The following is a 27,925-nucleotide window of genomic DNA, read 5'->3' on the forward strand; positions in this document are numbered from 1 at the left end:
CTCTGTGGGGGATTTTCCCACTAATGACATATGTAAATAGCACTCATTCATTCTGATATTAAGGGGAAAGGTACAGAAGCATGCAGATCTCCTAATGAATCTGTGTTATACCTCAGATGAAAGGAAAACAATGTGTTTTTCAGATGTTAATTTTGTTATCTGCACACACTGTGTTCCCTTCAACTCCCTCAAAGTTGAGATACACAGAAACAGATTTATAGAGCCTTTATGTTCACAAAGACTGTTTGTCAGAGAGGTACCCATGCATGCACACTTTCTGTAACAATATGGAACCCCTTACTTCCACGAAGAAAAGGAAGAAATACAGCCATATTATTCAAATGTGAACCCTAAGAAATTGGGCCGTTCTTTGTGTGTGTAAAACTTTTTTTTTTCTCTGCTCTTTCTGTAGCAGCATAACACACAGTTTTAGCACTCCAACAAAGCCTGATGGCTTCTGTCACTTTATTATACTTGTATTTTTATGGCAGCGTGCTGTGAAATGTACTGTCCTTTACGTCAACGGCCCTTGTCATCTACTCTGCCATGTTTTGTATTTATTTAATAATATTTAGTGGTTTGAAGTTGAGAACCACAGTAAAAATATTTGAGTCTTTGCGTTTCATGAATGAGGCGTCTTGTTAATTTTCTTTGGCCTTTCATTTCTGAAAGCCTTTATTTAGCTTTCTTTCCTTTGGGCTTATTGGGGAAGCGAAGGACTCTGTGCATTCACCCTATGTCATGATCTTAATTGCATTTCTCTCATTTCAGTGCTTTCATAAGTTTTTCATAAAGTACTTATACATGTACCAGATCCCCATGGTTCCTGCAGAATGGTTTAGTATAGTTCACATGAGATGTTGGCAAAAAGTTCTTCACTGAGAGTCAGTCAGGCACTGAAGAGGTTTGCCAGGGAGGTGGTCACAGCACCATGCCTGATGGTGTTCAAGAAGTGTTTGGACAACACCTTGTGACTCTTAGGTTGCCCTGGCCAGGAGTTGTTGGACCTGCTGATCCTCATGGGTCCCGTCCATCTCGGGATATTCTATGAGGTAAATCAGAGAGAAAATTGCTGAGTTTCTCTTTGAAAATTTCTCCAAATTGATGAGTGAGATCCAAGATCTTGCACAATGAAGAGAACCCCGTTCACTCTGATCCATACTGCACATGTAGCACATCTGTGGGCATTTCCAGTTCCTGGTGATGGTCGGAAAGCAGGGACGAGAGAGGCCTGAGCATCAGGATCGGCTCAGGTGGGATCAGTTGGGCCTGGCGGGGCTGGGGCTCAGCTGCAGCACAGCCCAGGTGCGGCCCAGGCCTGTGCTGACCCAGACACCAGGCGAGGCTGGTCAGGGCCATTAGGGCTCAATACTGCACTTGGGAGCTGGCAGCCATTTTGTTGTCTCTCGGACATTTGTAACCTTTGTTGAAAGCACAACCATTGGTGTTTTGTAGGCTCTTAGTGCTGGTCTGTCCTGTGAGGACAGGTATAGCTGGAAGTAAGGGGAGTGAAGAAGGGCAGAGCGGCTGTGAACTTCACAAGATGCAGAAAAAGACTGGACTGCAGGTAAGTTAGTGAGGCAAGGGCAGTCCTTCTGTTACGGCGGTCCCCTCAGCCTCTTCCCTGCTCTGGGGCAGAAGCAGGGGGTCAAGGTGTGGGGGAACCAAAATCTGTCTGGTGGGAGGGGGGCCAAGGATGTGTCCCCAAGCGCTTGGCTGCTCTGTGTTGGCCCCGGTGTGCCTGGGTGCTGCTTTTGGGCTGGGCTCTGCATGGAGCATTTGCAGGGTGCTTTGAGTTGTGCAGGGTAGCTCGAAATTAGGTCATCTCTCATCAAGACTTAAAAATGTTTCTGTTAAAGTAAGTGGCAAATCTCTTATGGCTGCATTGGGAAAAAATAAGTGTTAATTCTACTTGTTCATCATTCACGGGGAGTGTTGAGCTGCCTTTCTGTAAAAGAAATAGGACATTCCTGCTGTATTTATTTCTCCTGAAAAGAGTGTGAGTTGTTTGTTGTGAACTCTGGTGTTTCCTTCTTGTGCATGGGAGAAAAAAAATTTGCTTTGGGGGAAGGAAAAAGAGCATTTATTCCTTTCTCTTTTAACCAAGGTTTAAATGTTAGTGTTTAAAACCCAGCAGTTTAATGCTGTTTAAATTCTCTAGGCAGTCCTTATGAGCGGTATCTTTATCTCTTTTGCCTTGAGGAATGAGTGGTGTTTCATCATTTTTGTTTCGAGTTAAAGTTGATGCCAACATCCACTATAAATGGGTCAGGCAGTCACTGAAGTGAACGCTTGGCCACGTCTGTGCTAACTCTAGTCGTGGTTTTTTTTTTTTTGTTTTTTTTTTTGCCAGAGGAAAAAGAATTCTAATTTCTATCAGTCTAAATTGTGCTGGGCAGCATTATCAGCTGGAAAGACCCCTCTGATTTGACAGGCCCCACTGTATGATGATTAATTACTACTCAGCTTCATTGGACTTTTCTAATTTCCTTTTGCCACTAGCTGTAGGCAACAAGCGATAAGTACTGCTCTTATTATTTTGTGCAAAGGAAAATGTCTATTACTGCTCTGTCCTACAAGTAATCAGAATAAAAAGACAGCTGATCAGGAAACCTGTGAGGATCATTCTGTCTTTATTTATCCTATCCTTGCTTTTATTTCTGTGCTGATTCTACACAGAAGTTGTTTTACACAGTTGCCTGTCAAAATAAGAAGATAAAATCATAAGCTCTATCAAAGTAGTTGACATTTTGAAATTTGTATAATGATTTCATGGGAATTAATCCTCAATCTCCAACTAAATCCTCTTCAAAATGCTAATATAACTAGAAATCTTATACCACAAAATGTAAAACAATTCTTAATCTTCCTTTTCTATTTTGCCATAAATTTATTGTATTAGAAGGCTGCCCTGTTGAGAAAAATTAAAGCATTATCACCAAATGCAAAAAGAGTAAGTCTTTTACGTAACACTCGCATTATAATGATTTTTTGAGAGACCAAATGCTCTACAGTTCTCTGGAAAGGTGTGTTAGTTAGAACTTGTCAAGGACTTCACTGCTAGAGATAAAAATGGAACTTTACAACTCTGGTTTCTTTGCTTTTGATGAAACATTAGGCATTTTCCAGTGAATTAATTCTGGAAAAGCCATCTGAGTTGCTTCTGTATTCTCCTCATTTAAGAGATGTCTCAGAATTTTCTTTCAGACTGAAGATATTAAATGCACGCTGGGTAACAGCAAAGCTCGTCTGTATGGTCTGTGGGAGCTCTGTGCCAGGACAGAGGCGTGTGTAATTGTAGTATAGTTAGCTGCTGTCTGGCCTAATTGCCTGTAGGATGGGGCTCCTTACCTGTAGGCTTGGTGTGTGCTGCTGTAGCTTTGGTTTAGTAGTTACCTCAGCCACATCTGACAGGGCTGGATGTCCTTGTGCATGCCAGATCTATTTTCAGAGTGTTTCATTACTTAAAGAGTTAGGAATAAGTGGGACCTGTGAACCTAAATGTCTGCCTCACCTTGGAAGGGGGGGCTTTCCAAACTCCTTCAGATGCTTCTGAACGTTACTTTGCTTCTTCTACATGAAGACCTGTGTGAAAGGATTGAATATTGATACGCTAGAGGAGGCACTCGGAAACTCCTACGGGGCATGGTGTTTATCTGGGTTTTGTAAGATTTGTTGTGCTGGTCTGTTCAAAAACGTTTCTTCTGATTAGGTCCTTCCTGTTCTTTTTGCCTGCAGTTAGAACTTCAGGTGTTTATGTGATTTGGGCTGGACTTACACAGCTACTGCAAAGTGCCAGCAGGGTCGGGGGCTCTGTGTGATGCTGCAGCTGTTTCTTGGTGGTTTTTTTAAGCTGAAATGGAAGATGACAAAATGTTAGCAAAAGATAGCATTCTAAACTAATTGTCTTGAGGCCTGAATAATATATGGTGCTCCTACCTGGAGCTGTCTTGCATCAGGAGCACACAGCACTTAACAGCCCATCCTCTGGGAGGATGTAAATTCAGGGCCTACTGCAGTCTTTGTAAATACAGACGTCCTTCATGTGGAAGTTGTGCGCAGCTAGCGAGAGGGAGAGAGAAGGGATATTTGCATGCAACTTCCACATCTGCTACTGAACCCAAGAGCCAGATTAGTATCTGCATTCATTTCCCCAAATAAACAGAGAACCAAATGGCTTGCAGATCTCCTGAAGCTCCTGTTTCGCTATCCAAAACCTTCCTAGCCTCTGCAGAGTGACATTCAGGGGCTGCTAGGGAGACCACAGGTGCCAGTTGTGACTCCTTTTCCATGGTCTCAGCAGGAAGGGCTGGGAACCAAGTCCCTCTGCATAGGAAAACTGGGAAAGGTCTTCAAGGTGGCTGACCCAGCATAAAGCTTCCCGACCACTGATGAGGAGCCAGTTTGGCTTGCACATACTCAACATCTCTCTCTTTCTCACCACATGATTCAGGATATTGCGTAGTTATCTTTTCCCAGCTGTAGTTACTTCTATTTTTGTTTTTCAGCCAACAAAAATAAATGTATTGGCAATATATTGGCACCGTAGCTGCCAGTGCTGTTTTCCTTGATACAAACACGGCACTGTTAGTCACAATAAGGTGCTTGTGATGTTGTTACCAGACTGGTAGCGCTACTTTAATAGTTGGTGACTTCATGCAGTTAATCTGAAAAGTACTGGATTATATTCTTTCCTCCCACTTTATCCCCTTCAGCATCTGATGGTTATTGTTCTCTCAGTTTAGGATAGCACTCCCTCGGTAGGAGGGAACAAGGCACCGAGTGTTTCACTTGAGAAGAGTTATTGTAGCTAAGGCCTCTGCGTGCTCCAGTGGAAAATACCTTGCGAGGATGTCTGTTGAAAGTCTCTCTTAATTATATAGTCTTATGGTAGCAAATCAGGGGTTAATGAGTGTCTCAACAGTTATTGTGAAGTGCTCTTTAGTTACTAGTGTTTCCAGTGGAAATGCTGTGTACTGTGCTGGGTTGCAGTATAAAGTATGGCATACTCGTTCAGCTACTGTAATTATGGTATCCTGTTCCCTCATTATAATCTGAATAGGATAGCACATTTAGAGTTTATTCAGTCATTTAAAGCAATAATAACTACTTTGTAGAGATCTGGATCACTGAGGTACATACATGCATTAAAGAGCTTATCGTAGGGTCATCAGCAACTATTAACCAAACTAGCTTCTTTAGCAAATAAGATGTAATATCCGTATGCTGTTGATAAGCATAATTTCTCCTCCTCTGTTCATGGATGAGTCACCGTACAGTTTTGTCTTGCCATCTGTGTCTTTGTGTACTTAAACACTGTACAGGTGAATTCCTGAGAGGTGTCAGTAAGCAACAAGCATGGCAGTAACAAAGCAGGCAAAACTTCTGCACCCTTTTGACAAAAAAGGGTCTGCTCTAAGTCCTACCAGTTCAAGGGGATTAGGAGGGAAGTGAGCACCTGTCCCTCTGACGTAAGAGGGGTCTAAAAGCTGCCCTAAAGGAGATGTGCTCCCTTAGTAGTTTGGGTAGCACCCGGAGCATTCTGGTTCCCAGGAGCACGAGGACTGGCGATTCACCTCCTGATTCACTTGTCCTGGCACCGCCGGTAACAGCAAGCTCCTGCTGAAACTTCCTCTGTGCGTTCACCGAGTTCCTGGTACTCAAGGTCAGGCAGCGAACAAGTCTATGACAGAAATGAGAAAAAGAAGGTAGCATCAATTCTTGGAGATACCTTCCAGGCTGCTTTGCAGTTCTGACAATTAATATTTGAATAGACTCAAAACCACATTCCTTTGCTACCTCCAGAAGCAGGCTTTCAGCTCTTCTAGGTTATAGCTTCTACTTCTCTACGTGGCTATTTGTTGCAAACCTTATTTCTGTGTTGATCGGTGTTTATTGTTCCTGCAAAATAGTCTGTGTTGCAGTGTTTTTCTTATCGATGCAGAGTGATAACAGGCATCCTCCAATTAACTCCTCTTTAGGGAAAGAAAACAAAAAGACAGTCTCTAGGTAGGTGTTGGAGAAAAAGGATTTCCCAATATTATTATTTATTTGAAGTAAATGATTTATGGAATATTTATAGAATAATTCAGCAAAACCTATGCAATATTTTTGTCACTCCTAGGCCAAATAATTATAGTTTAGGGTTTATTCATTTAATTTGGACTAATTTAGGAAGTGAAATATCTAATGGTGCAACTGCTTTGTTCTTTTTCTAATAAAAGGTAGGAGCTTTTGCGTGTTATTAGACTGAGATAAGCTAGGCTTCTGTATAGCACAATTTTGTATGTCTGAACTAGCAAAAGCCTTTGAAGTCCTATGAATCTTTCTGCTTGTTAATTCTTCCATTTGTTTGATTTTTGGTACAAAGAAAATGAAAGAATATGATGAGATTATGGCATTTTAAGTCAATATTTATTAAAAAATCAATCTCGATGAAAATCTGCCCATCCCTCTAATTAGATGAGGCAACTTGAGGTTGATTTTTAATTGCAAAAGTAATTACACAGAGCAGATAGCCAGTGACATTTGATTATCTAGGTGATTGATTAAAAAGCCTAGCTCACAGAGCAGATTGTCAGCCAGGGGAATCGAGACAAAAGAGCAAATTAAAAAAGTTGTCCTGTTAGTAATCACAAAATTCAAGGATGAAATTACGAAGCCAAACACCTCCAATCCACCTCATCTTCATCACTCAAACGCGTGCAGCATGCCTGAGCTCAAAAAGGGGCGATAAAGAAATGGATTACTTTTAAAAGGAGGAACTATTTGGGAAATATAAAAATGAAGGATCAGAAGCACTGCTGAGAATAGGGACTTGAACCACAGAAGCAAAGAAATAAAAATTTCTCTTAATTGTGACAGAGTTCATTTTCCCGGTGGTCTTATAAAAGCTCATTAAACCCAAGCAGGGTTAGTCAAATTAAATGAAATGTGTTGGATAACAAAATATATTTTTAGTGACAAATCTTAATGATTATTTAGGAATCTAGTCTAGATTATCGCTTTCTCCTCCAATATATGTATTTTACAGTGGATATTCACTTAGTTTGCTAATACCTTGGTTTTATTTTGTGTCATTTTAATTTTGTGTCATGTGTAGCACAATCTCTGCTGTGTTCCTGGTGGCTCTGGAGGTTTGGATCAAGTCCGGGGGGGGAGGTGGTGTTGTTGATGTTGTTGGTTTTTTTGGGCGGTTGTGTTTTAAACCATGTCAATGTACTGTTATGTTATATGAATTATCAGATTGGAGTGCTTCTACCAGACTATTTTGTCCGAACAGTCAGGTCAAAATGGTATTTAAGCTTGAAACTCATTCATGAAAATAATTGTGTTCTCTGAAACATCATGCGGCTTCTTGATGTTGCTTTTCTGCCATTTAAACAAGTGTCAGTCATTTTCTATACCACAGGTGCCTAAAAGGTTTTTGCTTAAATGATATAATGAGGGGTGAGACTGAACAGCAATTACTCTTCAATTGAAACCAGAACTCTGTAATATAATGACCAGATAATATAACCAGAAACATATCATAATATATTTTATTTATTTAAAATAAAGAAAGGAAGTGAAATTGTTGTAGGTATCCATCCGGCATCAGCCTGTCAGCCTTTAGAGTCCTCCGTAGCTAAGTGCAGCTAATATCAGCTGGTACCAAGTGGGAGTTTTACTGTTGTGAGCGTCAGCATCAGGCCCTTCATCTGTTGTCTAGCAGTCATTCAGGGAAATCTTTGTGATCCAGTTACTAATTCCATGGAAACAACATGGTTTTTTCTTCCCTGATGTTGTCATTGAGAAAAAGAAATGATTACTAGACTGCTGGATTTGTTAAATGCCAGCTCCGTATTGTTCTTTTATGAGGCTCTATTACCTGTCACCCATCAAAATGTAATCTGACAAAGGGTAAAAAAAAAAATCCAATTGATTAAAGGTGCTTCTTGCATATTAGAGGACTGTGTAGTTTTGCAGGTTCCTGATAGTGTTTTTGCGTAAAAGCACATGAGCACTGAAGCAGGAATGGATGCAGGCCTCGTTTTGTTTCTGGCTCCCCGACTTAGAAAGACACAAATCTGCAGGAAAGGCAAATTATTAAACAATGGGAGGGTCGAGTCAGTTGTGGATATGTGTAATTGGCAACCTCAAGAGAGCAATTTGAATAGAGTAATACCATAGAAAATCAGTATCCATTTTAAGTACAATAAAATGAGTAAGGGTGTGTTGGGTAGTTTGCAAACATTACAACAATAGTCTTTGTTTCTATTTCAGCATTTTGAGGAGGTGGGGTGAAAACAGCAGAAATAATTTTCTATAAGAGCAACTGCCTCTTTGTTTAGCAAACAAAACGTCAAATTTACAGATTTTGGTAATTTCAAAGCTTTCTGCAGAAAACTTCATATCCCTGCTCAGAGCAAGGTCAAAGAATGAACTCGATCTTCCATATTCCTACTCTGTTAAGCCTAGTACTGTATATACCCCTGGTTTATGATGTTTACAGTTTGTGTATCATTTTAGAAACAGTATCTTTGTTTTCAAGCTAAATATTCTTTATGTAATTTCATTTACAATCGTTGTCTCATGTGGAAGCTACTTCCATAAAAAAGGACTCGTGCACTGCATGGACATGGAATCCTCACCTCAATTTTCTGAAATAGGCGCTCTGGGTGATCTAATATTATTGATTTTTCTGATCAGTTTTCCATCCCTCTCAGTCGGAGTACCTCTATTTTTTGCCTTTGTCTGGGTTAAACAAGAAATTCAGATGTTGGTAATTAACTGGAGTTCCCCTGCTGCCAGTCCAAATTCAGTTCCAAAAAGCCCTGTATATTGCTACTTCTGCATTTGTTAACAATGTCCAGACAACAGGTCTGCAATTAGATTCCCATCTGTTAGGCTGAGCATTTAGCATAGCCAACGGATGCAAATGAACTCAGTTCCCTCGATGGAGTGGATCCCTAGCTAGCAGTACTATATGTGAAAAGAAATTCATTGGTAAACGATACAAAGAAGATGAGGCTTCTAATACTACCGCAGCTCTAGAATGTTCAAAAGCGAACAATAAAAAAAATACTGTTGCTACATATGATGGTTACTCGAACAAATCTGAAAACATATTTAAGTATGCTGTTGTTCCCTGCAACGTCTTGGATGCTGCATTAGACTGAGAGGAGAAATGCTAACTTTAAGTGTTAGGTATGGTGCTTAATGCATAAAGCTATGCTGCGTGAGTATCTGGACGTTAGGATTCTGCACCATTTGTCATCTGAGGCTCCTAAAGGAATGTTTCAGAGTATTAGATATTTTAACAGGATAAAATGGAAAATGTAGAGAGATGCATTTTTAGAAATTCTTGTGTTTAATCTCAAGCTGCAATTTTGTATCAGTTCTAACAGCGTTATAATAAGGGATAATCCTATGAAGTCCATAGGCTGTGTGTTGAAGGATTAACTAAAGCTTGCATATTTAAATGTTCCATTTTCTACTGGAATGTCTATAAAATAGACAGTAAAACCCACTTAAACTAATACCTGTTGAAGGGCTAAAAGAGTAAGGAAAAACCTCTGTGCATACTCAGATTTTTCTCTAAATATTCATTCTATTGCTCTTTTGCCTTTGCCAAATTTGCAGATCAAAAAAATATATTTAGTACATGAATATAGAGTTAAATTCCGTTTCTTATGCATTAAAAAAATATTAGTTCTGGTGTAACATGAGTTTTCACATTTTATATTAATTTCTTCTAATACCATTTACAGCTTAGAGCAAAAATCCTAAAGTAACAGTAAAAAATATATTTCTAAAGCAATACTTGAAATTATTTTGGCACTCTAGTAAAAGGAGAGAACACTTCTGCGTTAAAAACAGGAATAATTTTTAGTGGGGTTTGTTTTGTACAGTGTTCAAATCTATACAGGCTAGTTATTATGGTTCCTTTTTTTTGTCTTTGGTCATGATAATGAGCATTTAAAAATGTGTTGTGACTTTTTTCAGTGAGTTTTGTGATAGTCGTCCCTTGGATTTGGTCTGCGCTCCATGTTTGCTACCAGGACAAGTACTGGGGGCATAGAGAGAACCCCAAAGATGTCAAAATATTTGTTGGTATTAAAATCTAACTAAAAATAAACACTTCTAAGGTAACCGTCAACATTACTTCTGAGTATGAGATTTCATTTTTCTACCTGCAAGATGTGTTGAGGCGGTTCATGCCCCCAGCTTTGCACCCAGAGCAGCTCACTGGCCACCAGCTGCACCAGTAAAGCCCATTTTTGCTTCACAAAGCCCCTCCGATTTCCCCCTATGCTGAAGAGTTACAAGTAATCAGAGCAGCCTTTCTATGCCCCGTTGGTCTGCAGCTAGAGCTTTATGTGCCTAGGCGAGTCCGCCAAGTCTTCTTTAACACTAAACAGCCTGAAAACAGCCCAGTTGTGGTGAGGAGGGTGAGCTTTGATCAGTGCTGGCAGGTTCAGGAGCAGTGTCAGCAGGGTTACGCCGCTCTCCCTGCCTGAGGACAGTGCTGTGGTACTTGGGCGCTTGGGGCAAGATGGAAGCGAGCCCGTTGGAAGGATGTGCCCTGCTCCGCAGAACCAAGGAGGACTTCTGCATTGAATGGAAGTAAATGGACTTAGAGATTTTTTTGGGCCCTTCGAGGAAGATTGCATCCATTTGTTTCAACCCATCTAGCAGTGTGGAATTGCTCGGGAGGAGATGTATGCTGCCTGTCACCATGACTAAAGTGCAGAGCTTTGCCTCTGTGGGATTCCACTTCTCAGGGCCTGACAGAAGATGCGTGGGATCAGAATTCCCTGCCAGGCAAGCCGTTGGTCCAAGCATGCTGCAGACAGGGTGGGAGCTTGTGATTGCCTGGTCCATAGCCTGCTAATCTTCCAGATTAGTCTAGGCTTTCTCCCCTGGGGGATAGAAGGCCATCAGCAGAACGCAAGAGCAATCCCCTGCTCTTTCCCTGACAATAAACAGATAGTGACAGCAGCTTAGAAACCTGGTAACTGGGCTAGAGAGATTCGGGAGCGTGTGCGGGTATGGTGTTTCAGTTGGTCACGTTTTTCTTTCTGTCCTTAAATAGGAAATTCTGCATATGTACAGGTGGTGGAGGGACTGTGTCCGGGGAAGAGGGAGTATAGGAGTGTGCTGAATATCTTCTGTGCTCTGTGCGTTGCTTTGCTTGGTGTGAAGATTGGTCTCATGTGGGATAGCCTCTTCAACAGAGAGTAGCCACCTGCTTATGTGGGCTTTTGGTGTGCGGGTCTTGCTCTGGCATGGATATTTCTGGGAATTTGAACGAGTTCCATTTTGCTCTTTGCCTCCTTAAGTTGCATGCTGTGGAAAGGCTCACGGTCTTTTGCCTCCTGTATACTTTCAGAAAAGTAAGCTCCCGGGGGCTGCCTGGCCTTTCTTTTATAGCTTTGTGGTGTTTAGTGCCTTTACTTTTTTTTTAATTTATAGGCAGGCTTTCCACCTTTAATAAGAATCACTTTGAGTTTTCCAGTGAAATGTCCACCAGCCAGCTTCTTTCCTGTTTCACTCGTGTTGTTACTACCTGGAGGTAGGTCTAATAACAGGAGCACAACATCAATGTCCTGCATTCAAGTAAGGAAATTAACTTCATAATTGTCTCTTAAATGCATTCTTTCACTACACAGCTTGTGGGGTAGAGGGGCAGAGGTCATTTAACTCGCACAGTGGTCGCATAGAAAACCATTATCTCAGTAGATTATAGCTAATCCTACCGCTAGCAGTCTAACCCACCTAATTTTTCTAATAAAGAAAAATATTGATGAGGTTACAAAAATTAGCCAAAAGAACGCATGTTGGAAGAGGTGTAGGCGATTTTAGCTCCCTTCCCGCTGGAGCTATACCTGACAGTCCTTTGTAACCTGCTACTGATGTTTGTTCCTTCACTTGTTTGGTGTCATGGAAGACAGCTTGGCTTGTGGTATTATTTGTTATTACACATCTTCCTGCTTGTTTTATGCTGTAAAGGTTACATCCGCAGCAATGCCAGAGGTGTGACTGCAGCTGGTTTGGATACAGCAGAGTAAGGCTGGAGTCCTGGAGGACTGGCTGTGCTCAGCCCTGCAGTGTGCCTTATCCCAGCAGGTGTGGAGCTGGCTCTGGTTTAGCCTCTTAATTAGCCCTCTTTTCTCTTTAAGCATGAGCTGCTGTCATTTTTGGGGCCATTGAATGTTGTGGAGGTAGGAATGGAAATGGTGGGGCTGCGTTGGTTGTATCTGCAGATAATTTCAGAGCAAAATTGCCATTCAGAATCGGCTGTGTCTTGACACACCAGAAGTTTTCAGTCTCAAACACAGTTTATAAGCAGTCCAGGCTGCACTGGATCTACATTGTTTTAATTTGGTGAGAGTCTGTCTTCCAGCACCTGCTGTTTGTCCTCAGGAGGCTGTTAGTATTGCTCTGTCTTTGGGAAGTCAGCGTTTTTCTTTGCAATGGGGTGATCGCTTCAGGGCCAGAGGGATATTTACTTTGACAGGCTGCGCGGTCTGGGTCTTTGTGCCCAGGTAGCCTGCACACCATAAAGAGAGAGGAGGGCTGGTGGCAGGGAAGGTTGGCTCCCTGCTTCCTGTGGCCTCTCCTTCAGACTGTCCAGGGAACCTGAGACGAGGTAGAGGTGCTAGTACGTTTTGGTCTTGTTATAATAATGGTTATAACTATCCTCCACAGGTAGTCCAACATCATTTGATTGTTTTAAAATAGTGTTAGGATGGGAGAGAGTTAAGAAGGAGGTAAATGTGGATAGCATCTAACAAGGTGTATGAATGTGTGATGCTGGTGCCATGGGAGCCATAGAAGGGATTCTTGTGATTTCTGCCCTATTGCAGTTGTATTTAGGAACGAAAAGGCAGGGGGTAGGGGAAGAAAACGTTCTTAGTTTTCTGAGTTATTATTTGCACTCTGATAGCCCGTCTTCTTGATGAAGAGAGCTTCTACTCTTACTTGTTGCTTATTGTTGCTAAACTGTAATTGCAGAACACTGGGAGGTTTCTCTTTCACATTCTCCTTCACATAGGCAACCCATATTCGAACAAGTCACCTCCAGAAGCATCCCACACCACCAGCTTCCTTCGGATGCTTTTAGCGTCGAGCCTTGACCCCTGGCACATACCCTTTCCCCAGCCTCACTCCACCCCGGCTCCACTGGTCTGTGGTCGAAGTGTTAGGCAACAGCTTTTATTAACTGTAATAACAATATTTCAGAGATGGCCAATTTAAACTGGAGTCCTTGCATAGCCCTGTGCTTCACAGCTGATTCATGTTGACGAGTGCTGCTTACCCTGTGAGCTGCTGGAATGAGCAGCGCGGCTGCGGTTTGCTTTCAAGTTGCAGGATCCAAAGGCAGCGGTAATTGTTTTTGAAATGTTTCTTTTTATTATTATTAAATAGGCTCGTTGTATACATTGAAACCTGGATTGTTCCTGTGCTGATTTGCTTCCCTTCTCATTGCCAGGCCTAAAGCACAGGAACAGTGTGTGTGTTTTGGATTGCTTCGAAGCCATAACAAAAATATACTTTCTGCAGAGAGAGGGTGCCATCTCTGCCGTTTCCTAAGAAATGCGCAGTCCGTAATTAGTCAGGATTTCCAGCTCGGAGTGCTAAATGGAAGAGACAGGAGGAACAAGAAACCCAACAAAATAACCAGATTTTATTTAAGCTAACATAAAAGTGCAGAAATATGTTAGTCATGTGTCATGACAGATTCTAGCCCAGCCTAAATCAGTTCTTCATGTGTGTATTGGCATAGGGAATCAAAGACTGTTTGAAAAGACATGCTTACAAAGTAAGGCACTTTACTGACTGTCAGGAACAGCTTTGAAACACATCCTTACCTCTAGATACTATTTACCTTGAGGACGTACACCATATACGCTCTCTTCAGCTGAAAGGCCCCAGGCTTGAGCAGCAGCAGTTACTGTAGCTTCCAAAAACCCCTTGTAAATTATCACATATGTGCCTTGCAGCACCAGGCTGTTTGCTCAGCAGGCAAACAATGCAGTGGCATTATTAAATTTCCATGAAGTTTACCAAATTTGCGGGATCAGTAGGGTGGACCCAACAGGGAAGCTCTCCTACTGCCTACAGCACCTTTACAGCAGCTGATGGTGCTGCTGATACTTTGCATTCTGCTGTTACTCCACTGCTGTAGCCATCTACTTAATCTCCACAGCAAAGATTAGTTTATTCGATTAAGTCTGTTCCCTATAGACCATCCCCGTAGCTCCTTGGAAGGCATCAAGACTGTGCGTCTCCAACCTTTTACCAGCTAAAGAGATTCAATAAAGTAATCTTTTCCCCCTCCTTTTATATGATTGGAAAATAAATTGAAAATGAATTTCAGTTATTGCTTGTGTTTTAAATATGAGATAAAGGTCAGCCCCCTCTAGCTATCTCCATAGATGGAGATTAACATGAGCATGTTCCATTATAAAATCATATAGCAGTTTTGTAAATCTGTCAAGTCATCTACAAATATATAATTAGTCTGTTAGATTTTGAAATCAATAAACAATGACTTTTCAGTCCTGTGCCTAGAAAGCTTTGCTAGAGAGTGCTTTAGGCATCAGAGTCCAAATAACAAAATGTTTGCACTGTATACATTAAAATGTCCTCCGAATATCTGTAGATGTCAAAGGTTAATTGAGAATTAGGTGTACGCATGCTTTTCTATTTTTTAATTAACTCTCTTTCTTTTCCCTCACAAAAAAAAAAATCAAGCCAATTCTAAACTTGGATCTTTTTGTTAAAGCAGCATGTCAAATGGTGGATATTTAAAGTATAAACTCCCCGTTTTTCTTTCCCTGGTTGGCTGCAGCGAAATGGTGACTGTGAATGTTTGTAAGGCAACATTCAGAGACATATTTATACAAGGCATGTGTTCACCGTTTGTCATCACTGTCACAGAACATGATTTCCCGGGTCAGAAAATTGACTTCAAAGCTTGACCCTGAAGATTTGACTTGCCTGTTTGCTTATTCTGGTTCAAGATATGATGTCAAAAGCTGTCCTATTAGTGGCACCTTTTCACATTTAGTTTGCTCAGGTTGATAATAATGATACTGGAAGGACCGCATTTTGATGTTGAAAGAGATAGGAGAAGGAGCACTGCTGAAATTGATGGTGTTGACAGCAGGAGGTGAGATTGGGAAAAGATGTATTAAAATGTGGATATTACTTTGCGACAACATTCCTTTGTTAAAATGCTGTACATCATCATGAAATTAATTTGGTGCCTCCTCTTCCTAAATTAAGCATGGTTCCCTTCTGGTGTGGTATAGGCACTGTTTATACCAGTTGCAACTGCATACATATGTATGGTTTGAGCACAACTTAGAGTGGGTTAATTAAAATACCCTGATTGGAATGGATAACACCATCTTTCCTTTAATTGTTTAATTGAACACTGATTTTTGATATGCAGAAATTCATTGTTTCTAAATCCAGTAGGCTCTAGAAATAGGCGAGTACATTTTTTTTTCTCCAATTTTCAATTTCAGAGCTGGTATCACTCATCTCCTGGTTATGTAATTGTGGTTTCGCTGCAAGTTGTTGGATGTATGTAATGGTCTGTCAGAATACACAGATCTCAAAGAATACATTTTTTTAAAGTAGGTCATTGAAACACTTAACAAGAAGACACTTATGGCAGGGTAAATGTCAAATCAATAACTTAATGCTCCAGATTGAATATCCTGGGTTTTAACTAATGATTACCTGTTTATTGATCTTCTTTGTGACACCAAAGTAGAGGAATATTGTGATATTCTTTATTTAAAAAAAAAAAGAAAAGAAAAGGAGATTTCATGCAGCATAACATCTGCATTGGTGATAGCTTTCATAGTACACTGATAGCATGGTGCAGTTACTAGCAGCATCATTTGTTGCTAGTAAAATTAAAATAGATGGTCTTCCCATTTTAATATGACCTCATAAGAAGAACATTATATAAGGTCGTAATCTCCAAGTTTCCAAGGTATTCAGCTGTTACAGACCACAGCAGAATGTAAAGTAGCCATTGTGTAAGGGCACTTGCAAAGGATCACGACTATGAGCCCTGCTTAGGATGTACGTTTCATCAACATTTGAACTCTTGTGTTATGTACTATTGATAGCTTATACCTGTCAATTCAGAACACTATTATTATTAATAATAATTTATTCCCAATGCTTGCTTGTTTTTACAGTTTTACAGTGACAAGACTTGTATTTATTATGTTTTCTTTCATTTCACCACTTTGGTGCAAAATTTCCATTCCAGGATTTCTGAAAGATCCTGGATTTCTGTGAGAGTTTCCCTTTCCTTTTCCTAAGCACTTGTGGATACTAATCCCTTAGCAGTGTCAGGCAACAACTGAAGTTGCCTCTCTGTGCATGGTGTTTTCTTGGTGTTCCCTTACGGGTGGTGCAGTCTGGCTAGAGATGCTGCTGATGGAGTGCTGGGGGGGTGGAATCTGCAAACTTCTAAGGGTCATAATTGTAATTTCAGTCTTCTGAATTAAATGGTATTGACTTTTTTTTTTTAAATCTTCTTGTTAACTTTCACAGTGTGTGAGATGTGTGCTTTTTTGTCTTATTTTTTGTTGTTCTAAATCTCTTTCTGTTTATGTATATATAAACTCTCTCAGTTTATGTATATATAGCTGTATCACTAAGTGCCAATGGAATTTGCTTACAGGTCCTTTAATGCCTGTTCAGTTTAATGATATCAAAAAAATATATACTAATAGCTTTATGGGGAAAGGGAACAACAGAGAAAGACCAGCTGGCTAACAAGTTACATCGTGATCTGGATGTGGTACAAATCATGGAGTGGCTTTGACTTGGCAAATGTCACTTTAATCCTATGGTAAATATTCTGCATTTTCAAATAGTTATTGATTACACTTTTTACACTCTATGGAATTTTAGACTTAGAATGCAACTTAAAGAGCTCGATTTCAATGTTTTTGGTACAGAGTAGCTATTTCAGAACACTACCAAATGCCCAGCAGTAGGAAAAGCAAACTAAATTTCGCTGAAATAGCCAACTTCACTGACTTTAGAGGAAAGAACCTATATGTAACTCTGGGCCATATTTGCATATCTGTATTTCTTTATGCCTGTGATGATCTGCAATACCTTCACTGTCTGATAATGTGCAATTTAGATATGCAAAGAAAATATGAAGAGATCTATAGTGGCCCAGTAGAAATGGCCTAATTCTGCCAGCTTTGCCTGGTTGCAAGTCCACAAATAAAATACTACAGTGCATGAATATCGACTGCACAACTGGGCCTAGTAGACAACCATCACCAACCCATTAGTAGGGCTTGACGGAATTAAATTTGACTAATGGACTCTTTCTTTAGAGGTAGGTGCTCAACCCATGTGAAAATGATATAACTTCATCTAACTACAGGTAATTGCTGGGATATATGTTACCTAAGGATGTTGCATATTACTGACTTAGCCTATATTTGTGAACAAATTTATTTATATATATACACACTCACAAAATTCACTGAGAGGCCCAGAGTATTGAAATGCTGTGTCTGTAACATAAAAGCTTAGGTGAGACTAAATCACACTAAGGTCTCCTAAATACATTCCTTTAAAAATGACTATTGAGTAGGAGTCTTATTCAAACTGCAAACAGTAAATACCCAATGTTTGTATTGTTTGTTCCACCCATCCCTTTTCAAATGAGCAAAAGATTTGACACCTTTCCAGTGAAGACATGTTTAGAGGGGGGGGGACAGGTGTAGAACCGAATCAGTAAAACAAACAAAACCCTATTAAATGTGACGCGCACTTCAATTAGAGAATTTTGTCTTCAAGGAAAGTCACCTCGACTTCAAAAACTAAACAAGTCCTGCATGATATGCTAATTATGATGCATCTCTTTGACTAAGTGGTTGAATGAGTTTTTAAGCACTCTTCTTGCTTAAGCAGCTCACAAAGTTCTTCCCTCCTTAGTGTTTTTGTTTTTTTGTTATTTTTTAAACTCCCCCTAAACAGAGTTGGTTGGTCAAGTTGATCACTTGTTTGAAATTCAATCAAGGGCATTAAAGTGTAAACCAGTTGGAAAAACAAAGAGCTTAGGGAAATCATTTGCTTAAACAACAACAAACAAGCACTGGTAATCTTCTTAAAGAAATTAATGAAGGGAAAACCCCCTCAGCTTGGGTGGATAATGATCCTTAGCTATCATGTAACAAGCCTAGAAGGTTTAGGGAGAAGGTGAAAATTAAGAAAGCTGGATTAAACTGAACTTCCAGAGGAACAAAAAGAAATTTGGGATAAAGATCAGTTCTCCCAAGTTAAGATTGAGAAGTAGTTCTGAACTGGAAGGAGCTTAATCCTTTATGCAAATCTGGTTTAGAGGTAACTTTTCGTCTCAGGATGTTTTTGTATTTTTTTTCTAGCATACAGTTAATAAATATTTAAAAATAATTCAGAGAACTATCTTGTTAATAGCTTCTTTAAGCAAGGAAAGCATAGAGCATTAAAACTGGAAAATGTAAAAAAAAAAAAAGTTACCTTTATCTTCATATGATTCTTTAATGCTTATTCTTTACTAATTAATCTCTTCAAATTATTTAACCACAAAATTGAGATCTCTTTACATTAGAGCCTACCCCAGAGGATATTCATGAGGGACTTCCTGATAACTCAACAAAATTTAATTAGTTTTCTCAGTACCTACATGTTTATCTTTTAATAATGATCAGAGGTACCTTCATTTCCACTAAGAAGCTAAACTCAGTTCTGCAACTTCTTTCCAACAGTCAGTCTGCATTGGAACAAATAAGCTACAGTTATGACAAATATATTTTTACTTACAAAATACTGATTCCTATTTCAATGAAAGTTTCTAAATATCTGGTGGTTTTTTTGTTTGTTTGTGGTTTTTTTTGTTTTGTTTTTTTAGCAAATAGATGATCTTTCTGATTAAATGGGAAAAAGATCATTGAATACTGAAGTTAAGTCTTCCTTCATGTCCACTCCTCCATTCCCTTTCTTCCACAAAACAAGCGGGGTTGAGTTTTCGAGTTTTTCCCTTATCCTCAGGCTCATCAATGCCCAAGTCTTGTTTTGAGTGGAAGTGCTGAAAAGCGAAGTGATGGCAATACACGTTTTGTAACTCCGCTAGGAAAAGTGGAACATATAAGCCTCACTAATGAAATGAAAAAGTGGTGCTTGGGGATCTGGGCTCTGTCTCTGAGTGACCCGGGGGAAGCCAGGTGGCAGTTCTCACCCACCCTACACTCAGACCTAATACAGTGGACGTTGTAGGTGGAAGTTCCTTTGGGCACCAAGCCCACAAACACTTGCAGGCGTTTTCAGATTTATGGGGCTCTTTGAAGTGTTGCAAGGCAACCCCACATCTAGGAATGCTTTTGCAGGATTGGAGCATTGCTCTTTCTAATCATACATAGCTCACCTGTTTTCAGAGAAACGGTAGCATCGGGAGGGAAAAGGATTTCAGGGCATCAACTGGATGGATCTGAAATGTGTTACATGTGGTATGAAGCCTACTGAAAAATATTTAATCTTGAGGGATGGATGAGAGGACTGCAGGGAAAAAAATGCCTTTAAAATCAGAGCAGTAATAATGACTTTAAAGGTTTGTACTGTGCTATCACCAAGCCATTAAGCCTGATGTCCTCCTTTCACGGAATTTCTCATGGCTTATTCTCAAATACATTTAAGAGGTTAAGTAATAGGAAGTCAATGAAGCTGGTGATACTTTAAAGTTCTCAGAGACTGATTGTTTTACATTTCAGTGTAGATTAGATCAGACTGAGCAGAAGTCACTTCATATGAAATATCCTCGAGTGTGTAATCTATTGATTTAATTTTGTAGCCTCGATCTAGAATTTAAGTGAGAAGACTGAAATAGGAAGTCCTTCACACTTACTTCATTGAATTTCTCTTCATGGATTGTCAATACTTCCCTATATAAACAGACAGGAAATTGTACACAATTTGAAAGCTTGGGTAGCTGTCTGAAATGTTCCAGCTAAGATCGATTTATTCCTGTTCTTTCTAAAAGAACTTCCAAAAATATTAGGAGTTTCTTGATTCATAATTAAAATAATGATCATATCAATGTTTACAAAACCTTTTTTTTAAAAAATAAATCCAAGGCTTGAATAATTTTTGATTAGAATCCATCAAGTAAGAAAAAAATACGTGCCGTTTTGAAGAATCTGTTTCCCTTTCAACCATACTTCTATAGAAATAGAATTGTACTAACCCACACTTATTTAAACTGGCCTATCTACTGTCCTTATCTGGTCCCCATACCTATAACCTTGAGTGCTTCCAAGTCTTTAAGGCATTTACTCTCGTTGCCCAGTAGGGCAGTGCAGTCCTCCATGTTTGACAGGGAGCTGGGGACACAGAATCTCAAGTCCTGATCCCCCGAAGTTTTAGATGATTAATAAATTTCTTGCAGGAGTTTAGAGGTCTGTCTTATTTTCAGTAAGAGTTAGGAAAGTAACAGGAGCATGGTGTCTGAATACATTTGAGTATCTTGACCTAAATGATTGAGGGGTGACTGACCTAAATCCTACAGAACAGGGATTTGAATTGGGTTTCCCAAATCTCAGGTTTGATGATCTAACTACTGGACCCCTCTCCAGACTATTCTCTCCTGTGTTTCTGCAGATTTATGTCTAAATCCTGCAGTGGAGTAGATAAAACTGAAATGTGAAGTATGTTCACGGTTAGCAATGCAAGTGTCGCTCATATTCAGAAATATTTCTGTTTTCTAATTTGCGTCCGTGAGTGACTAGCAAAACTTAAACATGAACTGAGAGGTCTCCAACAATCTCAGTGAATATATATAGCTCCATCCAAATAAGTTAGCAAGTCCAGGTTTACTTCCTGCTTTCCCTTGATGCCTTCATAATTCCGAATGCAATGTGTGACTGATACAGCATAGTCGAAGTGAAATAACTTTTAAAATAAGAAAGTTAATAGCTCCAAGACTCTGGAGGTCAGAAGACAGGATAAATATAGTTGTGTATGTCAATCTTAAAAGTTTTCTAGCACATCTGCCTGTAATTTTTAAGTGCAGAGTAAAGTTAATATGTAGGATTATTGTGATCCTCATCAGCACTTGTGCCAGTAGTCATGTCCCAAGAGGAAAGTCATGCTAGAAACACAAGAATCTGGGGATTCTTTTTGGGAAGAGACCTAGTCCAAGATGCTTTAAAGGTGAGGAGGACTACAAAAGACCAACCAGGTGAGCAGCCTACGTCACTTCAGTGTTGCTAGCCATTACCTGTTAGCATGTTCTTTCCCAGCCTGAGGTCCTTAAATAAATAGGATCTAGGAACTGTTGAAAACACCATTATTGGTAAAAATGAAGACCCACCATGCTATACCTTTTCTTTATATCCTATCCGTTCTGGTGTTCAGCTTTGCTATTTGGAGGATCCTTATCTGAATGGATAAACATTCCTTTTTAGCTTTCAAACAAGTTTTGGACTCAGGTAGGCTTAATGATGTGACTCACTTCTGATTTCTGTTTACTCAGCTTTTATGCGAGTACCTAAACGTACTTGTTCAGCCTCTAATTTCTATTTGACGGTGAGAAGGGAGTTGTAATTGTGGTTCTCACCTGTCTGCTCTCATGAATGACTCACAAATTTTAGCTGGTTCTCAGAAGCTGTATTTTTAGAGGATGTAATTAAGATAGTACTTACAAAAAAAAATAAAATCATATGTTAAATTACTAAAAGCAAGCATATTATAATGAAATCTTAAATACCCATGTGAAGCAGCTGTTGTTGAACTTGAGGTTTTAGGCTTGTCTGTTGTCTATGGTGCCTTATGGTGCTCAGGTTACTGTTTGCAAATAACCCAAGCCAAAAAAAGTTGACAAATGGATTCTGAAAGAGTTCAAATTCTTGCAGTTCTTGGATGCCTCAGGCATATTATGTGGGGCATAATGGCCAAATCTCAGTTCAGATAGCTGTTTCCATGGGAAGGAACTGTCTTGGACTGTTTTCTAAGTCATTCCTTTTTGATCTTTGATACTATTTCTAAATGGTCTGTCTCATCATACACCATCAGCATTGGACATCTTTTATATCACTAGTAGACTTAGAAAAGTTGACCAAGGACATTCCCATAAATAGGCTGATTTGGGACTGTATTTGTTGACAGAGTCGGCGTTGTCTGTCTGCCGAGACAGCTGTCCCACATTCATGGAGCTTGTGCTGTTCTGCAGCAGCCAAAGCTTGCTGATGTGTGAAGCGTGCTTGCTATTACGGTACGGTGAATGTTGCTGAAAACTCTCATGTTATTAATAATGATAATCTCATGTTATTGAATCCACAAAGCACAAGAATGGTTTGGCTTTGAGGAACAATCACAGTACCCTGTAGGTAGACCCCAGCTCCCAAAAGTAGGAGCGATAGCAAGTAATAACGTCACCTGTTTAGACGCTTCCTGTGCTAGTGGCTCAAAGCTGGGAACAGCTATAGCCATCAAGGGCAATTGAGTAGGTTCTGCTTGCAACTGTGAGACTCTTACCTAAAGGCCTTAGGATTTCTACGAAAACCTGTCCAGTTTAACAGGCACTTTTGGGTGATTCCCAGAGGCACCTATAATGTTCTAAGTGCCAGTACTGTTGCTGGTTATCGGTTAATGCAGTGCTTTGTGTGCTGCTCCACATGGGAGCTTTCCTAAGTTCATTACTACTGCAGAACTGGCTGTTCCAGCTGGGGAAAAGAGATCAGCCCGGGAAGAATACTTTAAACCTGATGATGCCTTGTGGTCCGATAGAGCCGTACTACAGAGCACAAAGGAACAAAATCTAAATAAAAGGTCTTTCACTTGTTTTCTTGCCTCTGAGCAGCTTGTTGCAGGACTAGGAAAACATCACCATAATAATACCTTGCTATACGCTAGTGATTTAAGTTGTTCCTGGGCATTTGTGGAATCTAGATATCTTTACATAAATCAGGACATGATCTTTGAGTTAAAAAAAAAAAAAATCTGTAGGGGAAAAGGGAGGTGAGGAAGTGGAAGGAAGTAGTGACTAATATGTTTATGTTTTGGGGATAATTATAACAAGTATAATGTAATTATTCCAGTTTTACAGATGGAGGAACTGACGCTAAGAAAATGAAGCCTCTTGTGAGGTGACATAAGGGTTTAGTGACAGAATTGCTCTTTCCTGCTCCTGTAAGCATAAGAAAACTGCCCTACTCTTCTGTTTTGTTTGTTTATAATGATATGCATATGATCAGTCAAATATTTCCTAAGGATGGATCTTTAGTTGCTTTGAGCTTCTTCCATACCTTCATTATCCACTCAATGGCAGTTAAATGACCTGAGTTCTGTGTATCCTGCAAATCCATGCTTTGGGAGGAAGTCCTGAAGTACCTTAAGTGTCTGATTTTTGTTTAAAATAAGCTGTTAATTACTTCACTCTCATATTTAATAAGAACCTGTACGATGCATAACTATGATTACAGATTGTAACCTAGATTTTTCAGTTATAGGCTTTTTTGTATATTAATCTAATGAAAAGTAAAAATTGGACAGTGGCATGTAAATTTTCATAAATAATAGTGCTTGAGGCTGCTGCCTGAGTGTGTGAAAGAAACACTGTTTTTTCTCCTATGACGTGAAGCTTTAAGGACTTTTTGTCCTGATCAAGAAGGAATGCTTTAATAAGCATCCATGTTAGAGGGTTTGTGCTGTGTAAGCTCGGTACAGACCATATGGGCAAAAAGGCACATTGTGCGACGACAACTGCCCTGCTTGTCATCCCCAATCATACTTGCTCTAATCCTTGTTTTAATTTACTCTGCTTGTACAGCACCAATCCTGCCAGTGCGGTCCTTAGGGTCCCTTCATTCCTGCCATTTATGACAAGGAATATGCAAAGGCAAAATTATTCATCCACTAAGGTGACAGAGAAGGGCTCTGCTTGGGAATACGTTCCCAGACTTGCAGCATCATAATGTCAGTTGTTAAAGCACTTTGCAGTTGCAAACAGTTCTTGAGATAATTTTTTAAATATTTTTGAACACTCAATTGCTAAGTCTTGGACTGGTCTAAATGAGTCCTTATTGATTAAGAACCGCAAAGTTGGAAAGTTCTTATACGTAAGGTTCTCCAGACTTGACCGTTTATTCAAATGAGATGGTTTTTGTCTTTCCCCATCCACTTAATTATTGGGCTCTTCTCATTTGTTTAACTTCAGACAAAGGATACTATGTTGAGCCACCCTTATTAAGTCTTACAGATTGTATATTGTTTATATTCTGATGTATACCGCATTCCTAAACGGACAAAAAAAAAAAGCCAACAAAAAACCCTCAAGTGTAGCATTCAGCCTCTCAAGTCCATGATGTATTTCATTTGCTACGGTCAGAGCAATTTTAACAATGCCTTTCATTTTCTTATAGCCTAAAATGATTTTCTTTCTGTGAGGCCATTCTCCAAAACTTCTCTTCCCCTTTCAGGGTATCATTTGCAATTTAAAGCTAACCTGGTGAGTGTACTAACAATAGACTTGCCCATAAAATGGTTCAAGGCCTGCCTGCATGCCTAATGAGGTTGATGTTGAGCTATTTAGCTCTTTGTCCTTCCATAATATCTACTTAATGCAGTTCAATGGGAGTGGATTGTTAGAAGCATTAAAGATTCTATTAAGTCTTTACTAAAGCCACTCTATTCTAGTCCAGCTGTATAGTGGCAAGAGCATTAAATTTGAGAATGTAGTGGGAACAAGGGGCCTGAAAAAGCACCTATAAAAAACGGACAAATTTCCTAACGAAGTAAGACCACACTCAATTTAAGACCTGTTACTTTTGTATCTAGATCTAAAGAGTTTTTCAATGTGCATCTCCCTGTGTTCTGAATTAACTCTAGTTTCGCTTAACGGACGAACAAAGTAGCTTTAAATCTCCATTTATTCCCATAGCACAGGGATATTTTTTTTTGCTTTGCCATGCCACTTAAAACAATTAATGTTATAATCTCAGAGAAGCAACACATTTTTGTGAGGGCCTCCTTTCAGATAATGTTTAACTTAAATACTGATATTGATCTGAATCAGGAATTCAGAAATCTCTGCACTCAGGGGGAAGATAAACAACACTTCTAACGAAAAATATTCATTCAGCACATTGTTTTGCTGAAGGGATTGTTTTTTATCAGGCCTGTATGGTGCTAGCCACCAGCATTGAGCGGGTGGAGTGGGGGGAGAAGGGGTAGAATGGCCAGGATTTCACACAGTTGGCATTGACTTGGCTTGAAGAGGCAAGCACTAAGCTGTCTTTTCAACCATAGTAAAAACCCTCCATCTGGCCACCCTAAAACTCTGTTAGCTTGTTCAACTCGCTGTCGGCTGATTGGGCTTTGTGAAGCAGAAGTAACAACATCAATAGTATAAACCCTTGCCACTTGAGAGTATTACATTTCATTTCATGCTTGACTTAATCAAAACTGGGGAAATGAAATTTACACCTTTTTGATGTTCTTTTCCCTGCTGTTTAAGGAGAAGAATCTTAACCCATTTGATCTTCACATGCACCCAATAAATGACCAAATATGCCAAGCTGCCAAAAGCAGACGGCTGCCAGTTGCCAGTTTATGTCAGGTCACTGTGAAAGAGCTTAATGCAGAAGGTCTTAAGTTTCATACCAAATACCTCAATTTGCTGTACAGTGTTTTGGTGCAACATTGACAGTTTAGCTCCCCTCCCTATTAATATTAAACTATTAAAAAGAAAGCAAAAATGTCATTTTCACTGGAGGGAAATATGTTAGCAGTCGGCTGTTGCATGACAGAGTCAGGAGAGAGTGACAGAGATGAAATGAAGCTGGATGTGAATCGCTTCTTCAAACCCTTGACATTTGTTCCTTTCTTTCTTGGCTCTGATCTACATGATATACAGAGTTGTTGTTGTTGTTTTTTGTGCTAATAACAAGACAGTGCAGCGCAGGATTAGAGGTTGAGTGAGTGAAAAATGGGACTGGTGATAACATTTTCCCAGTGCCTGGGGGGAGGCTCATTAAGCAGGAGATCAGATCGCTACCAAATTCCATACATAAATAAAATCAACAACTAACAAAATTCTGTTTTGCAACTTACTCATGTAGAAAGCTTTTGACTCAGCAAAGGCGAGCCTGGAGAGAGGCACTGCTGCTTGTCTTGCGGCCAAGTTTCAAGCTGGTTTTTGGTCCTCAGGCTGGTCTGTGGCTGTTGGGCAAGTTCTGGAGCTTGTGCCAGCACCTGTACCAGGCGGGCAACCAGCACACAAACCCACCCGCCAACACAAGAACTGAGCGCACCGCGACGCTCACCCGCCTCCGGCCTCCCCCGTTGCGTCCTGCTCTCCTAAAAGACCTTTTGCCTTTTGTCAAGGGCCCTCATTTATGACTTGATGAAAACATTTGTAATAGATAATCAAATACTTATACATTCTGGGGGACAATATCCTATTTGTTAAATATAAATTAACATTAACACAGATCCCCCATTGCAAAGGGGCGAAGGGTTTTGACACCTTTTCAGCAAGACAGGCCGGGCCCCAGCAAAGAAAGCCGAGGGCCTGTAAAGGAACTTGTCTCGAATGGTGATCCTCGGGCTCTTGTGTGACAAGGTACATAGTTTCTATTCAGGGACAGGCAGATTATTGGTTACTATAGTTTCCCTAATGCTCAAATGAAGCCAAGGCCTAAGCTGAACAGAATAGGTTAAAAGGTGCCGATGTTTGGGCCTGCGAAACCACATGTTGAGAGTCAGAGACCAAACAAAACAAAGAGCACATCTCTCTGGTCTTTGATGTCTTCTCTGAGGGATGCGGAGTGAGAAAAATGCAGCCGTGCCCCTGGATCTGGCGACTGGGCCGCCCTGTGACAGCGTGTCAGTGTGGGAGCACAAGCACAATGGGAGCCACGGTGTGCCCGGGCCCTCGGCCTCCGAGGCTGGCCTTTTCCTACGGGGAATCGGTGAGAGGCTGTCACGGCCTCTCTCAGAGAATCACTGTCACCGTACACGTTTATTCTCCCGTTTCCTCCTTCCGTTTGGACGCATGCTGTAGTCTCAAACCAAGGACCCTCGACGAACTAAGTTTAACTAAGCTTCATTTGCTGTTCTCCGCGTGTGTTTCCTTTGAGTCTCTCCTTTAGTATTCTGTTTGTGTTGCGTGCTTAAAAACTCTTTACAGCGCTTCAGCTAACAGCTTTTTATTTCGCTGCTTGCCTCAGCGTCTGCCTCAAGTCCGCTGCGGAGCTGATGTGCTGGCTGCTCGACACCTCTTGCATGAATCACTGCCTCTGCCCTTTTTTTCCATTTGTGAGTATACAGTGTTCTCAAACAATTCATATTCACCGTAAAAATGTTCTGTGTAGGATATCCCCTGATAGCACGAGCAATGCTTTTGCATTTTTCATAAGCAGGATTAAAGTAACCACTACTTGTGCTCCTCATGTAGGTCTCCTCCACTCTGTTGAAGCTCAGTTTAGTGTTTTAATTTTTTTATTAAAACTCTTGTAAGCAAGATAAATATGCATCAGCATTAAAGGAAGAATGCTTTCTTTGGTAGGTTATATTGCCACAATTTGCCTCTACTCTTTAAGTATGCCAGTACTCTAGATCCAAGTATTATGCAAAGCAAAATTAATCAGCACCTGCATCTTTTTAAATAATAGAATTGGTGAATTCTAAAGTTTTATCAGCATTATTGTAATTCTGATTGTCATTGGTTCTTTATACCATTATAGAAAAATATCTAATTGTAACAACTGTATTCCTATAGTGAACATATTACTTGAATTCAAACCCTAACAATGGCAATAGGATAACTGTCCTTGAATTTGAGCCTTTTGTGATACATCAATAGGCTTACAATGTGCTGAATTAGCAGGCATATTAATGGGCAGATGCA

At 40.1% G+C, this 27,925-nt stretch overlaps 1 protein-coding gene across 2 annotated transcripts in view; it reads left to right on the plus strand.

Moving 5' to 3' along the window:
- Positions 1–27,925, plus strand: part of LOC308176832 (uncharacterized protein) — a 173,530-nt gene that overhangs the window by 70,057 nt on the left and 75,548 nt on the right. The window contains exons 1-2 of one of the 2 annotated variants that reach the window (XM_080553103.1): positions 45–1,253; positions 1,456–1,567. In XM_080553103.1, coding sequence (XP_080409229.1) covers positions 1,204–1,253; positions 1,456–1,567 — 162 coding nt within the window. In that variant the 5' untranslated portion in view covers positions 45–1,203. Of the gene's footprint in view, positions 1–44; positions 1,254–1,455; positions 1,568–27,245; positions 27,334–27,925 lie in introns of those variants that run through there. The other variant, XM_080553102.1, reaches the window with a different exon arrangement.

This window comes from Anser brachyrhynchus (genome assembly GCF_964034855.1).
Source record: "Anser brachyrhynchus genome assembly, chromosome: 12".
Lineage (NCBI taxonomy): Eukaryota > Metazoa > Chordata > Aves > Anseriformes > Anatidae > Anser > Anser brachyrhynchus.